The 15,929-nt window shown below is 33.0% G+C and overlaps 2 protein-coding genes and 1 long non-coding RNA gene across 5 annotated transcripts; all 3 read left to right on the forward strand.

Annotated features, from left to right (window-relative positions):
• The first annotated feature begins 1,310 nt into the window (after window positions 1-1,310).
• On the forward strand, window positions 1,311-3,351 carry LOC122593697. The gene is made up of 3 exons (XM_043766142.1): window positions 1,311-1,466; window positions 2,175-2,318; window positions 2,836-3,351. The coding sequence occupies exons 1-3, from the start codon at window positions 1,455-1,457 to the stop codon at window positions 3,073-3,075; spliced, it is 396 nt and encodes a 131-aa protein (XP_043622077.1). The 5' UTR covers window positions 1,311-1,454; the 3' UTR covers window positions 3,076-3,351.
• A 5,099-nt stretch (window positions 3,352-8,450) lies between these two features.
• On the forward strand, window positions 8,451-9,411 carry LOC122594396. Its single transcript, XR_006322979.1, has 2 exons — window positions 8,451-8,682; window positions 9,072-9,411. It is a non-coding gene; the product is annotated as an uncharacterized LOC122594396 (long non-coding RNA).
• Window positions 9,412-12,369: 2,958 nt separating this feature from the next.
• LOC122594395 (replication protein A 70 kDa DNA-binding subunit D-like) lies at window positions 12,370-15,876 on the forward strand. 3 transcript variants are annotated; one of them, XM_043766860.1, is made up of 7 exons: window positions 12,370-12,644; window positions 12,951-13,011; window positions 14,175-14,353; window positions 14,718-15,022; window positions 15,140-15,188; window positions 15,356-15,489; window positions 15,574-15,876. In XM_043766860.1, exons 4-7 carry the CDS (start codon window positions 14,999-15,001, stop codon window positions 15,709-15,711), a joined length of 345 nt encoding a protein of 114 aa, XP_043622795.1. In that variant the 5' UTR covers window positions 12,370-12,644; window positions 12,951-13,011; window positions 14,175-14,353; window positions 14,718-14,998; the 3' UTR covers window positions 15,712-15,876. The 3 variants fall into 3 exon arrangements, with proteins under 3 accessions (XP_043622795.1, XP_043622796.1, XP_043622797.1); XM_043766861.1 differs by having other exon boundaries at window positions 14,771-15,022; XM_043766862.1 differs by having other exon boundaries at window positions 14,175-14,304; window positions 14,771-15,022.
• Window positions 15,877-15,929: the final 53 nt, after the last annotated feature.

A 15,929-nucleotide genomic window follows, 5' to 3' on the forward strand; every position in this document is an offset into this window, starting at 1 on the left:
ATTTCGTTGGAAACTTTTTGTCACGATTCGACAGCGAAATGTCTAGTATACATTGTCTTAACTGGGTCCGCGCTAGAGAGCTCGCTCGAAGTAGAAATGTTTATTTCAAATACCCAATGGGGGGAAACCCTCTACTAATCCGTCCGAAGGCACGACGATCAATAGGGGTAAACCTTGCCCTCTCAGACTTGAACATGAGTATACCCAAGCGAAGCCCTCATAAAGGGACTTCCTTATGTACTTCCTAAGTCTTAAACTCAAGACCTCATAGGTAAGGGATGGTATTTCAATCATTGAACTAATGCTCAAACACTTTATCTATTTATTTTTCTAGTCAATCTCTCCCAACCAATGAATCAGTCACCGATAATGTTTATTTTTCTTTTCTAATTCTCTACTGTAAATAAATAACACTAATACATACGACATATGAAATAAGCATTTCTACTTCGAGCGAGCTCTTTAGCGCAGACCCAGTTAAGACAACGTATGCTAGACATTCCGCTGTCGAATCGCGACAAATTCCTTTAATATAATTCATAATTTAATCTACACATTTATCATATTAAAATACTTATGTAATGCATGAGATACTTAAAAATGAAATCTTCGATCTATATTCTCTTACAATATACAGATGCAACTAATAATATAAAAAGGGACCTGCTCAATAGAAAGAAAAAAAGAAAAAAAAAACCCAATTTTCATTCTACTTGATTAGTCAAATCTTTCATTTTTATAAAATTGAAAGTCAAGAATCGAACTTTATTTTTGAGTTTTAATTTTTATCTTAATTTGACTCTTGATCATCTTTTAATTTACCTAGCCAAGTTGAAAAAGCTTATGGAAATTTTAAAATTGAGATTCCACAACTAACAAGTTTTTGTTCTCTAAAATAATAAAGGCAGTCATTGGGTCTACAGTCCACTGACATTGGAATCTCATCGACTTTGATCTTGGGAGACCATGGTTTGAATTCTGAAAGAGCAGGGTTTACTCTAATTTAAATGTCGTATCTTCAGATGATTTAATTGGGATTTTTACCCCATGTGGTCCTGATGCATAGGTTCTGAGGTGTCTTAGCGTAGACTCGATTAAAACAATGTATGTCTAGACCTTCAGAAATTCGTTAATTAAAATAAATAATAATAATAATGGCAAAGTACGTACATAAAGTTTAATCTGACATTTGAGCTATATTGATATGATATGTATGTGGGACAATATGAAATTAAGGCATGGGACCCATGAAAACCGCCACTTGTTATATAGACGTAGTTTTTAGTAGCACAAAATTTGGGAGGCCGATGACTTGTTCTTAATCTTCACTTGCGTTCTGTTTCTGTTCTCTCCTAATATATGATTATATGAATAAAAATACTCACAATTTTAGGCTCCCTTCCTGGAAAAATTACTGCAAATTCTCTACTTTTATCATTCTTTTCATTTGAAGCATGGTCGTTCAGGTAATTATACCATTTTTTTTTCTCAATTACACTTTTTAATGTATTTTCGACCTATATTCTTGATTATAATTAATTACATGTTTGTAATTCCTATTTTCACAAGTTTTTGGGTGCTTTTGGGGATGTTTGGGAACGTTTGTCCCTGCGATATGTAGCCTGATGGCTAGAGGTTAGTCATGCAGTATAAAAGCAAAGGTCGGGGTTCGATCAGATCATACCTCATGTCCCTTAAACCATAATATTACGTGATTTATTTTTTCCCCGTATTTTGTTTTTTATTTGGGAATAGTCCTTTATGTTCCTGGTTTTTAGGATCATGGATTCAATTCAATTGGTCAATGTGTAAGTGTGAGAGTGACCGATGATTATATTAGTTTGTTGAGTGAATTAAACCTTAATATGAACTTTTTATTATTTGAAACTTGTATATGGAATAATTGAGTCGTCACGTGACTGAATGTGTTTTAGAAGATCAATTAATGAAATTTTTTTGTGTATAAGAGGCCAAACAGTTGGGTTTTAACAACCAAGACATTGCGGGTTCATGTCAAATGTAGAACCAATTTGTGAATATTAGACTCGCGTAAATACTTATGTTTCAACCAAGACTTGGAACGAACTTTTATTTAATTCAAAGAATGAAATTTCGATGGATGAGTGTTGTTCATTTAAGTTTTGAGCTTTAATTGGGAAATTTTCTTGAACCAGGCATGTGAGGTGCCAAACGGATGGCCGTTTGGGCTGGGTAATATGAACACGAGACTTAGTCTCGAGGCTGCAAGACAACCAAATTCTTTCCATGGTCCTTCTTCAAGCTTTTCTTCGTTCTCATCATCCAACTTTGATACAGAGGTAATATGGTCGCAACAAAATTCATATTCCTAGTTCATTCAATGTATGGGTTTGTTTGGTTTGGGACTTTTGAAATCATAACTTTTTCATGTTTGGACGAACACCCATTTCATTTTGTTTTGAATCTTTTTTCCTTTACATTAATAACACGGTACCCGCACAATGCGGCGGCGGTGGCAATGAGAACGATCTAGTGGTGTCGTCAACGAGAAAGGATTGAAAAATTCCTTCTGGTGTCATAGTGGTGACGGTATTGAGTGATGTAGATGGTGTAAATTTAACTGATGTAAAGGTGGTGGTAGAAATATATTTTTGATAATAAGAGAATCATGGTAGAAATTAATTCATTAAGGGTAAAATGGTCATTTCGCAACTTTTCTTTTCAACTTCAAATAACTGAGCCAAATTCCAAACAGTATCTAATATACCATTATATATTACATCAGATTGTTCATCCCATTTATCAGATTTTGATTGTAGTTATTTCTTAAACAAAAATGTGTCTTTTGTGAAGCAGTCGACAGCATCGTTCTTCCAAGACAACAGTGTCTCTCTAGGCAGACTAATTGGAATCAGACCTCAAGACAACGGTACCTTATACTTTCCAAGACCCGTATGCATACAGGAGCAAACATCCCGCCGCTCCCAGGAATCCTATAACACTCATCAAACCGACACGTCTAGAGGGGTTTGTGTTCCGAACTTGTTGAACATTTTAGGCAAGATCAGCAGAAGTAGAAGTCACTCGAGACAGTGAAGGATTGATTTAAAGATTTAATACTTTGTCTACTTGAAAAATTGATTTAGTTGAGGTTTATGTTTTTGTCTGTATAGCTGATGATACGACCAAAAAATAATAATAATAATAAGTCCATAACACGAATCATGAATATGACATAAAGAAATGTATCTTGTCACTTTCATGGGCGATAATATATAGAGTGTGTTCACAACATAATAAAGATTGAATGCTACTATGGTGTTGTGTGATTGATAATAGATAAAGTAATAAGATGATTATCCTCTTTCTATATATCACAACCACTTCAACTACCAAAGTTTTGTTTTGATATTACTCCTTTGTTAGTATTTACATTATATATGTTCAATAATAATAGAAGTAAACGTAAACCCTTTCTAAAAGTTTGTTCAAAAAACGTTTCAAGTTAGGGTGAGGATTCTCTTAAGCCGTTACATTAACTTGAGTCAAGTTGGAAAAATTTTGACCTTTGAATGAAAATCAAGAGCTAGGATTCAACAATTATCTTTAAATCTTGACTTTTAATTTTCATCCAAGAGTCAAGAGACTCTTAACTTAACCCCTCAAGTAAAAGTAACTTGAGGAAACTTTACCTTTTAAGTTACTATATTTCTTAAAATTTAGTAAGGGTATAAATTAGTCAAGCTACTTGTGGGCTACTGGAGCTCGGCTTGGCTAGCTCGTCCTAAAATTTAGGAATGACCTTTTATGAGTAATCAATAATACGAAACATTAAACTTGAATTTATGAATAAGTAAAGTATACGACATTAATTCCTAGCAACTTTCCTTGACTAAAAGATCTTCTTGAAATGTAAACTGAAAAACAAGCCAACTTGTCAAACAACGCTCTTTATTACTCCATAAGTTTTCTTCTAATGTGAAACTCATCTACTAATAGCCCAATGTCAATAACCAGCCCAGATATAGAAGCCCGTTAACATACAGAACCTTTCCAAGTATTCCTAATCTGTCCATCAAGAAGCCCAAACATGTATTTGTATCTTCAAAACTCATACAAAAGATTAACCATCTATAAATAGACATGGCAAAAAAAACGGTTCTAAAAAATTCGGTTCGGATAAACTGAAATCTGGACTGGAAAAAAAACGGTTCAAAAAAAAAAGCCGGTTTGTATCCTCAAGAACCGATCGGTTTGGAACCGGTTCCACTTGTATCCAAAAATCGGTTCCCGACCGGTTCCAAAGTGGTTCAGAAGAACCGGTTCTTAGTAAAAAAAACCGAAAAATTTGGTCAAACGTTGACCAAGAAACAGTTCCAATCAACGAAACAGCTCGGAATTGGTTCTTAGTAAAAAAACGAAAAAAAGCCGGGAAAAAATTGGTCAAACGTTGACCAAGAACCGGTTCCGGTTCTTAAAAAACCGTTTCCAGTCAACGTTGACTGGACCGGTTCCTGCAAAAGAACCGGATTTTGGCCACGTCTCATAATTACTATAAGCATTTTGATCATGCGTCGTATTCATTGATTCAATTCAATGCAAATAATTTATCAGATTCTCTCTTTCAAGTTTGTTAAAGTTTAAGTGGTATACATGGATAAGTATTTAAGTTAAAAGCAAAATGAAATGTTTTTATTAGAACGTGTAATAATCTATTAGCTTATATATAGGTTGTTTGGTGAAGTTCTAAGATTATTATATATTATCATAAATTTGTGTGCATTTGTACAATTTTCTAATAAATGAAACTGGAAAAATGGTATTAAATGTCCTTTGTAAGATGACTTATCGACCTAGATCAGTTGTCATTGTGGTATGAGAAATGATAATAGTACCATCATTTTTTATTAATCAACCACAAAGATACAAAATTTTCAGCATATAGTACAAGTCAGTATTACGTATGTGTGGTAGATTAATTACTTATGGTGTACATTTATCACTTCCCTTGTGGTATCCATCATCCAGTTGGTGCAAACAAATATATAAATCACAGAGTAACAAGTTGTACCGAGCAAAAATAAATTAAAGTACATATAATAATGTCAAATATTGTTGACAAGTACGAGTAGTTTGTTAGTGATTCAGTAGCCGTCCCATACAGAATTAGAAGATGACCACAAATACTTATTAGTGGACGGTGGTGATGTTGAATTGTTGATGAAGAAAAGGCCATCCATGAATTGATATAAAAGTAAGTGAAGACTTGGTCCTACACTTGCCCACCAAAGTACCAAACCATAAACCTTTCTTCAGAGAAAACCACTAATATGTACATTAATTAATTACAACATATCGATCCATACATACAAGGTCGGAGAGCTCGTAACTCGGACTCGAGTTGGTGAAGGGGGAGTCAGGACTCAGAGTTTTTGGAGAATTGGACTCGACTCGGGGAGAACTCGGATTGAAATTTTATATGGAAACATAAGTATTTTTGAAATTATATGTAATAAAACTTTAAAAATATATTCCAAACTTCAAATTTAAACATAATTGTTTAAAAACATTAACATAATAATTCAAACTTGAAAATTAAACGTTAGATTAGTTGATAAGATCACGCTTCATCATCATCTTGTTCGCATCAAAGTTGGACAACTTGTGACTCAGACTCGACTCGGCGAGGTGGGGAGTCAAAAGTTTATTTTGGAAATTCGACTAACTTAGGAGAGTTTTACAAGCGTGCATACATTAGATGTTTACATATTTTGTAGCTTATGATTATCTCACATTTATTATTATATAACACATATAGAGAAAAGTAAGTATGGAGCTGTTATGCATTTAATTTTGGTGAAAAACCCCTTACATACTTATATTTTAATATTTTGAATAAATATTTGGCCCCCATGATTTTTACGTTTTTAAAAAAGGTATGTGAATGGTTTTTCACTCAACTTAAGTGCCTCATAACCTCATATTCCCTTCCTTCAACACACACACACACATATATATATATGTCTTTTTTGTATATTGTGATACTCCAAGTAGGGATAAGCAAAAAAACCGTTGACCCGCGCCCGACCCGGAACCGACCCGCCCGAAGCCCAAACGGGCCGGGTCACGGGTCACGCATTTGTGGTTTTTGCGGGTCACGGGTCACGCGGGTCAGGTCGGGCCGGGTCGAGTGAAGGCAAAACCCGAAAAAAAGTAAAGGAAACCCGTAACCCGCCCGCGACCCGCCCGTACCCGACCCGAACCGAACCGGCCCGGACCTTCACGGGCCGGGTCACGGTTTCGATTTTCATGCATTCGCGGGTCACGGGTCGGGCCGGGTCGGACCATTTGCACATCCCTGACTCCAAGTCTCAGTAATAAGTAAGTAAGTAAAGGGTTTTGCTAAATAAAACCTTAAAGGTTTTTATTAAAGTGTATTAAATATTTGTACACTTACCATAAAATTCAACAGTGGACTTTTGATATAAAAAGTATAAATTTTTTTGTGCATGTTAAGTAAAGCCTTATCGGCTTATTTAACACTTTCCATAAGTAAAATAACACCTTATGATTATCACTCAATAAAAACGTAACATATAAATACAATACATCTTATAAGTAATCAACACTTTTATACAATGTTTATTTTGTCAAATTTTCAACATTCTAAGATTCGACATATTAATTATAGATAGCTTTGTACCCGCGCGATGCGGCGGGGCATAAGAATAAAACACTGGTTAAGTAGCGAACCGTGTTATTTCATGAATGTATAATTCAAATCAAGTGTTTCTTAGTCAGGTAGAAAGTGCAAACCGCCGTTGTTGTTTTAGAGTGAGCGTAATTATGTTGATCGATTATTAAATTCAGTAACGCAAGTTGGTTGATTTTATATTCAATATATTAGTGCTCAGGGTCGTACAATAAATGAATAAACGGATAGTCTCAAAATATATTAATCAAAACTAAAAAGTTGAAATTCAAGTATATTAAATCCCTATGATCAATATCACAATTTAATCAATACGAAAACTAAAGAAGGAAACATATGAAAATTAACTCCGTATAAATATTGATTCTAGTTTACCTTTTTTTTTTCAACTTTAGTTAAATAAAAAATTTGCAGTTTGTTATATATAAACTTACTATAGACACAAACAACAATTTTTAGACTAAACGTTTTAGAGTTAAGCTCAACAAAAAAAGAAACAAAAAGTGTACAATATATAATTTGTAAAATACATACCTATTCATCAATAAAAACCATCTCGAACGATTTGATTTTCTTCGGGTTGTTCCACTCCGAAACAGTCCATACATGCACACACGGAGTCGTGGATGATGGTTAACATGTGTTGGCTTAAGATCTTCAAGATGAACTAATGTGGTCTTATCTTTTGTTGTTGAAGAAGAAACCATAATGACAACAAACTAAATTTGGAAATAATAATAATATTAATAATGATAATAATAATTTAAGTTCATAATATACAGAATTTTATAAAAGTGATGATCTTTAAAAATTAAAAACATGTTTCATGGTATAGGAGGAGGTCGAACCTTTTAATAGTTGACTTTTTTTTTTTGTTTGGTCGTAGGTTTTTTTTAGTTGAGAATATGTGAGGATTTTTTTTTAGGTTGTATATATATATATAATATAATTTTTGGGAGACTTTTAAGGATAAAAAAAATTGTTTTATTAATAATAAGGTCAGCCTTTAAATTTAATAATTAAAAAATAAAAGATTAATGAGAAGAGAGTTTTAGACTAAAAGAGGGGGATTAGGGGTGTTAAGTGTAACCCCAACCTCCTCTTTTAGTTATATTATAGATAACTTAAACGACTCATCTTTATCTCTATATTAAATAAAACAAGATTGTGATGACATAACAATTTATAAAAATTGCTTACATGGAAACTCCAAATCTTCTATCTAAAATTATTTGCTTTTCACTTATTTAATTATGATGTCATAATTCTATAAAAAAAGATATTTCTATTCTCTTTACAAAACTCCAATAACTCATATATGGTGTTTTAGGTTTTCATCATCTATACAATTAGCTAGTTCATATAATAATTCAAATCTTAAATTAATGAAAAGATAAATAACATCCTAACCATTGTTTAATGGGAAATGATAAATCATTCTAATCAAATAGTCTAATAATCCTTCTAATTATGAGATGATGACATGTGAAAAAATCAAGGACAAAATTAGGAAAGAGGATTAGTAGAAACCACATATCATCTTTTTTAATGCATTAGGAGGATTATTAGGCTATTTGGTTATGAGGATTTATCATTTTACTTGTTTAATTGGTCGTCCAAATGGAATATTCACAAAAACATAATATTAATCAAAATTAATTAAAAACTAATTAATGATGGGAATGGTCTACCAATAATGGTTGTATAAGGATTAACACAACGGATAGATATTGACGTGGATGTTACAACCAAAAACCCACCTTTCACTATTCTCTTTAATTATATAACCCCATACAACCATCCTAAACCTTTTGACCAATTGACATTCTTCATTCACTCTAACATCAAGAAACCAAAAGGGAAAAAAAAAGGGTGATGGCAGTGGTTGAGTTCTTTATGTTGGGATGCACAGGAATTGTGATGTTTTTTCATGGGGCTAATTACGTTTTCCATGCTCTTCTTGCTCATCAAATCTCCATTCGATCTCTTAGGTACGTTAATTGATTATTATAAACTAATACTCCTATTTCTTTTCATCGACTTTGCTCGTAATGAAACTGGATATATATCGTTGATATTGACTTTCTTTTCATAGTTCCATATAAAAGTCTAAAACCATTTAATTTAATAATCGTATATATATAATGTGTAACGACATATTACATATATAACTTTTGATCTGAACCTAGTTCGTACTTCATATATAGATCAACCTTAACACAACAGCCAGGCCTTACATATATAGATGTTAAATTTTTGTTGTGTACACACATAACTACTCGTAATTCATGTTCAATTCTCTATGAAATAGTAGTTGTTAATATTATTCTCTAAACTTGTTATATTTTGACATTTTGTTGTTATTGTTACAATTTTGCAGTTTTTTGGGATGTGTTTGGTGACATACAAATGAGCGGATGAGTTATCGGATATGAGGATTTTTATTTTATTTTATTTTAATTGGAATGTAAACTGTAAATATTTTTGTATAAGTTGTAGACAATAAATGATGGAGTTCGGTATGAGTATGATTGATGGTTGTTAGTATGTTACAAAAGGACGAAAGTCTTGCTCCTAATTATCATGGCAATGACAATGATTGAGTAGGCAGATGATCAAATAGCGATTTCTGTTTATTGACTTATTTTCATTTCATGTATTGTCGCATTGGAAGAATTTTTGTGACAAAAAGTTTAATCTCTACTCCTTAATAAAGCAAATCCGTCCCCCAATTAAATATTTTTGTCTTTGAAATACCTTATTTGCCTTAGACTTTTTTTTTTTTTTACATAACTACCCAAAATCCCTAATAAAGCAGACCATTTTCCCTACTACTCCCGCCACATTGCACGAGTACCATGCTCGTAACCGATAACTTAAACTAGCCTATAAGGCTATAATCATATAGTATTGTGGATGGTGTGGGTTAATGATAATCCAATGGGGCTCATGGAAAAGTATTGTTGCATGCATTGTATAAATTTCAAACTTGATCAAAATAAAAACGATGAAGTTATTTGGATAGACAATGCAAAAGTTGAACCATACACAACAACTATTGTATGGAACTCCATACGAAGTAATGAGCTGAAGGTGGCATGGATGGATTTTGTTTGGTCTCCTCACAATATACCGAGGCATTCATTTCATTTGTGGTTAATAATGCGTAGGAAACTTTTGACACAAGACAGAATCATCAAATGGGCATCGACAAGAAGAAATAACATGAATATGATGTGTTGTGCATTGTGTAAAGCTAATTATGATTCACATAACCACTTGTTTTTTGAATGTCTTTTTTCAACGCAGGTTTGGTTAAAAGTTAGGGATATGGGTGGATTGCAACACCTTCCACCCCTCCTAGACGTTATAATGGACTGGATGAATCTTCGTGCAAAATCAAGATTGATTGCAAATGTGGTGGGGAGACTCCTTGTTGCTTCAACGGCTAATTTCTTATGGCAAGAAAGAAATAATAGGATGTTCAATGACCAAGCTCGCCCTCCTGATCTGCTTTGTGAAATAATTACATCTACTGTTCGGTTAAAGCTTATGACATTCAAGTTCCAAAAGACTATCGGGTGATCCATATGCTTGAGGCGTGGGGTATCTGTGGTGATTCTGTCTTTATCAATGACTGATGGTCTGCTTTACCTTTTGGTTTAATCCAATGTGTATGCTATGTCAATTGGTATTAGCATAAAGGTAGATTGGTGTTTGGCTTTGATTCACTAGGTTTTATTTGTTAACATATATATAGTATGAATTAGTATGGTAAGTCCACCATGCTACTTATAATGAACCATTTTGATAGTTGTTATAATACAAAGTCGTCGGGATAACCCTTTACCCAAAAAAATTTCAAACTTGAAGCTCTTAATTATGGTTTTTTCAAAATGTTGCTAGAAAGAAGTTACATTCCGTATTACTCTTCCTTAAAGATGGTATTCTAATCAAAACCGAAGTCAATTATATTCCGAAAAAACAATAGAAGCCAAATGATAATCGGTATAATTGACTAGCTAAATGTGATACTTTGGTAATTTCTTCCATCCTTTTGCCACCAAGTTTAAATAACCCAACTATATACCTCTCTTATTGGAGACGAGAACGGTACCCGCAGATGGAGGTGGTGGCGATGGCAGTGACGGGTGGTGGTGGCAGCGAACGGTGGTAGCGGCGGGGGTGGCGGCAAGCCGGCGGAGATTGGTGGTGGTGATATAATAAGTCACATATCATGAAATACACATATCAATGAAAGATTACATTTATGTTAGGTACAAATTATCATAAAAATTCAAAGTATATTTTAATTATTATATAAATAAGGGAAAATTACATTTTTGGTCCCTAAATTTGACACGTTTTTCACTTTTAGTCACTAAACTTCAAAATTTGCAAATTATACACTGAACTTGTCACTTTTTTTCACTTTTGGTCACTGCGTCAACTTTGTTAGTTTTTTCCCGTTAACTTGCCCAGATTCATTAATTTTCATTCACTTTTCATCCTTCCCATTATTTCATAACTAAAATCGATAATCGGTCCAACTTCAGGTTTTATATATTGTTTTGGCCGATTAGTAAAAATACATATTCATTTATTATGTTTTGAAACAAATTTTTTATTTTTACAGTTACTATCTATTTGTTATACAGTAGTTTGATTAGATGAAATAATTGTTTTTTTTTTAACGACGATGAAATAATTGTTATGGAAATTTTTATTTATAAAGATAGATATATTTAGTGACTATGTTTGAATTTAGAGTCTTCTTATGTCTACTTTAACCGTAATTTTTTTTTGTGTTATATAAACTTATATAGTTTTTCTTATTTCATTTTATTAACTATTAATAAACGAAAATAAAAATAAGATATTGTAACGTTTATCTAAAGTAACATGTTGTAGGTTTTTCTGATAATCTATAACGCTTTATGATTTAACCATAAGTATTTTTGTCTATGTTATATAAATTTGTTATAAAACATATAATAATGAACTAATTTTTAAATATATTTTTCATTGATAAATTTTACACCAACTACTATATGTTATAAATAAAAATGTTTAGAGTCAAAGTTAAAAATAAAGATATTAAGAAAAAATCAAAATAAAAATTGGACGAATGAGGTATATATAAAAACAAATTAGGTAAATTACACTTTTCATCACTGAAGTTTGTCGATTATCGATTTTAGTTATGGAATAATTGGAAGGACGAAAAGTGAAAAAAAAACTAACGAATCTGTGCAACTTAACGGAGCAAAATTAACGAAACTGGGCGCAGTGACCAAAAGTGGAAAAAAGTGACAAGTTCAGTGTATAATTTGCAATTTTTGAAGTTTAGTGACTAAAAATGAAAAACGTGTCAAGTTCAATGACCAAAAGTGTAATTTTCCCTATAAATAAAATACATAATATCAAAGAAAGATTACGTCATGTGTTATTTAAAGAACCATTTACTCTGTTTTAGTTATTGGTAGATGAGTTGTATTCATTTAAAAACAATGATTTTTGTGAAAACCAGGAAACTAATCTAGACCATTGGATCAGATGTAATCTAAGGCCAGGATCATTTTAAAAAAAAAACACGGAGGGGCAAAAAGGTCATTTTGCACGCCATATATAAACAAAAAAAAACACCCCACTCCTCCTTCACTCACGTTTCCCTCCGGCGATCCAAAACCCTAGACCGCCACAAACCACCACTGGACATCTTCATCATCCAAAACTGTTCCTCGACGTCGGTAATCAACGTCAAACACTCTCCCCGACTTCCTCTTCATCTTCCTTCGATCTAATTTGTCCGATTCGTATTATCATTCGCTACCGAAATTCAAGTTCAATTAACCTCGCCGCCGTCAATTAGAACAGTAAATGATTTCGTTTTCTTAATCAATGGAGGAAGACGATGTGATAAGTGATGAGGAAATCGAACAAATAATAAAAGGTAATTTAATCTTAAACACAAGTTGTTTGTATCTGTTTATGGTTTCAGTTTATCGAATCACAAAATTGTTGATTAATCTGAATCACTAGGTGTTTGTGTTGCTTAATAACTATTAGATTTCATGTAATTGTGATTATTGTAGGTTTGAATCAAACTGACTGATATTTAATTTGCACACCAGATGTTTGTATTAATGTCTTACTCAAAGTTCTTTATATTGTTGTAATGCTACTACTGTATTGGTTAATTTTTGTACAATTTACATGTATCCATATTATTAAAATACTAATCTATACTTGCCTTTAGTACTCAGGATACGCTGCCGCTCCTTTCGCTTCTTCGCTTTAACGTTTTCATCAGTTCAAAGGTTTTTTTTTCTCCTTCATATATCTTCCAGTATGTTTGTCTTTTCTTTGTTATATGCTCATTTGCATTAGTTGTTAATATTTACAGTTAATTTCAAGTTATGACGAATGTACTACTACCATAGATAACTACATTGTTATGATAACTTAGAAAACGCCATCTTAATGTAAAAGTAAGCGTAACTCAAACTGTCCATGGCTACCACTTAAAATTGCTAGAAGATATTCTAACCAAGCTATAAAGGACTGGTGTCCCTTATCAATGATTTTGCCTATGTTGTATACTGAACAAGATATTTCTCAGAGTCTCGACAAGGCCATACCCCATTGCATGGTAGGGCTTACTACGAGATGATGGAGTGTTTACGAGTAAGTTCATTATTGCAACCTACTCCTTTAACTGTATGATAAGTCAGACGAGACTGGAGGGTAGGGTTTGAGTCAAAACAGAATGGCTCAGTTTGGGACATGCCATTGACACTTAGGTATCGTGTTTATTTTTGTTGTTTGGTTTGTTAGTTACCACTACATCAACTAGCTACTAATCTGAATGATGACTATATACTAATTGTTAGTGTCTTTGTATGTAAGTTAGTTTCTTTCAAAGCAATACTCAGTACTTCGAATCTCGTTCAAGGCTCATATTTCTATCTTATTAACCACTGATATTAGTGGAGAAGTGACTAAATATAGCCTCTACAATAACTTTCAAATCCCATATTCTATCACACACAGAAAAGAAGCCTAATCAAAGCAATCAGTTGCAAAGCTGATTTCTATTTTTTAACTCGAGAGTTCTTTGAAGAACCTTTGCTTCTGTTTCCCTGCTTACTATTTCTATCACGTCAATTACTTTGGCCTGCTCACTTAGAATGAATATCAATAAGTACACATATTTTTATTCTACACCAGTCACATTACGTCACCTTCATTATTGAAATCATAGACAAGCATACATGAACGAATTACTGACATATTGATGTTCAGTTGGTAAAAGTTTAATGAAAGTTTTCACTAGACTCGGTCCTACTAGGTATTATTGGTTTGGGCATCACCTTATATGATTAAATTAATTTTGGGTTTTGTTCTAGTTTATTGGTTTGGAACTTTGGAATGCAGTTGCATTTTTATATGCATACCTCAACTCATTATTTTCTTGTTTCAGGTCATTGATAAGTCATTTGGTTTTAATACTGCTGTTGAAGAAGCCCAACGTGCTATTAACGCTGCACATGTCAAAGCAGAGAGTGCAAAAAACGGCATAGGGGTAGTCAAACTAATGGGGCGCTACAACGGTTAACTTAACCTCCAATCGATGTGGAAATTTTAGAGGTGGCAAAATGGGTGGGTCAAGTCAAGGGATACCCAAAACACCTTTTGTCTACAAATTTTAGTTTTCTAATCAATAATTATCGTGTCAAATATGATTATAAGGGATTTATAATTTCAATAATTAGAAGCTAACTTTCTAAATGAAATTAATTATTCGGATCTATACATTTAATTTCACTTTGAAAGTCTCTCGCCCTGTATTGGACCCTGTCTCATTTTAAGATAATTCCTTTTGATTTTTCCCATTTTGAACGGTTAGAACTAAAATATAACTTGGATTTTCTTTGGCATACTAATTGTATTGAACTTATTACAAGTTTTGGACCAAAGTATTTCATAACTAATTTTTTGCAACCCGCCCATTGTCTACCTCCAGCTGCAACATACCGGTTGCCTCTCTGAATCTTCTGTCTTGAATTGTTGTCTCAGTATGCAACTCTTGCAAGCCGCGATGTACACTTATGCTTGATACTTGAATCACCTTTCTTTCTAGAAGGTGAAGGTGGGCTTTTCGAATATGTAAAGAAACTGGTCAAGGAACACGGACACATGGTTATTGTTGTAGCTGAAGGAGTCGGTCAAGAGCTTGTTGCAGAAAGCAATAATTGTTCAACCGCAAAAGTTGTTTCAGGAAACAAATGACTTAAAGATGTTGGAATGTGGCTTTCTGACAATATTAAGGTATTAATGTTGCTTACACTTGATAAAACAAAGTTATCACTGGTTATTTATTAGATTTAGACATTTACAATTTCTTCTCATGAACTTTGAAAATGAAAGTAATGTCTTGTATTGCAGGATCACTTCGCAAGAAAGAGCAACATGTCAATTACACTTAAATACATTGGTAACTTCACTATTATATTCAAGAGTCCATTAGTGTCTTCAATATTTTTTGAGAGTTTGTTATGTTTAATATATACATTGGTTAACTTCCTTAGGGTCACCTTTTGTTTCACTGTCTATCCAAATCCAAAATTTTCTTTAAACATCCACCTAGAGATGGTCAAACAGGTGGATCGATCAGGTATATATTGAGTGCAAATTTTTCTGAAGCAAGTGGCGAAGCTTGGTTTTCGGTTTTTAGTGAAGAAGCTGAGAAAATAATTGACTGGTCGGTTGATGAGCTTGATAAAATGAAGTCACAGGTAAAAACCATAATCTGCATACACAAATTAGACCCATAAACTTTTGATAATTTTTAAGACTTGTTGTTTCTTTGGTACTTGCAGGATGACTTGACAGAATTCCAAACACAACTTAAAAAGGTAACATGGGTGCCTCATCTTTTCCGTGTAATGGTTGCTCCAGTTGATTTTGCAGCGGAATCCAAGTTTTTGCTGGATGAGATATCTTCAATGAAAGTTTAATATTATTGGTCTCTACATTGAGTCAGTTCCATGTCCTTAAAAGATGTATCTACGTAAACTTAGTTTTTGGTGAAGGTTATAGTTTGGTTAGGCTTATTATGTTGGATCTATGTGCATTGCACCTTTTCATATGAAAAAGTATTTTAATGGCTAATTTTTGAAGTACATGAAGTATCTAGTTTACTTATTATCTTTGTTTAAATCGCAAGTTAAACAAC

This window comes from Erigeron canadensis, chromosome 3 (assembly GCF_010389155.1).
Source record: "Erigeron canadensis isolate Cc75 chromosome 3, C_canadensis_v1, whole genome shotgun sequence".
Taxonomy (NCBI): Eukaryota; Viridiplantae; Streptophyta; class Magnoliopsida; order Asterales; family Asteraceae; genus Erigeron; species Erigeron canadensis.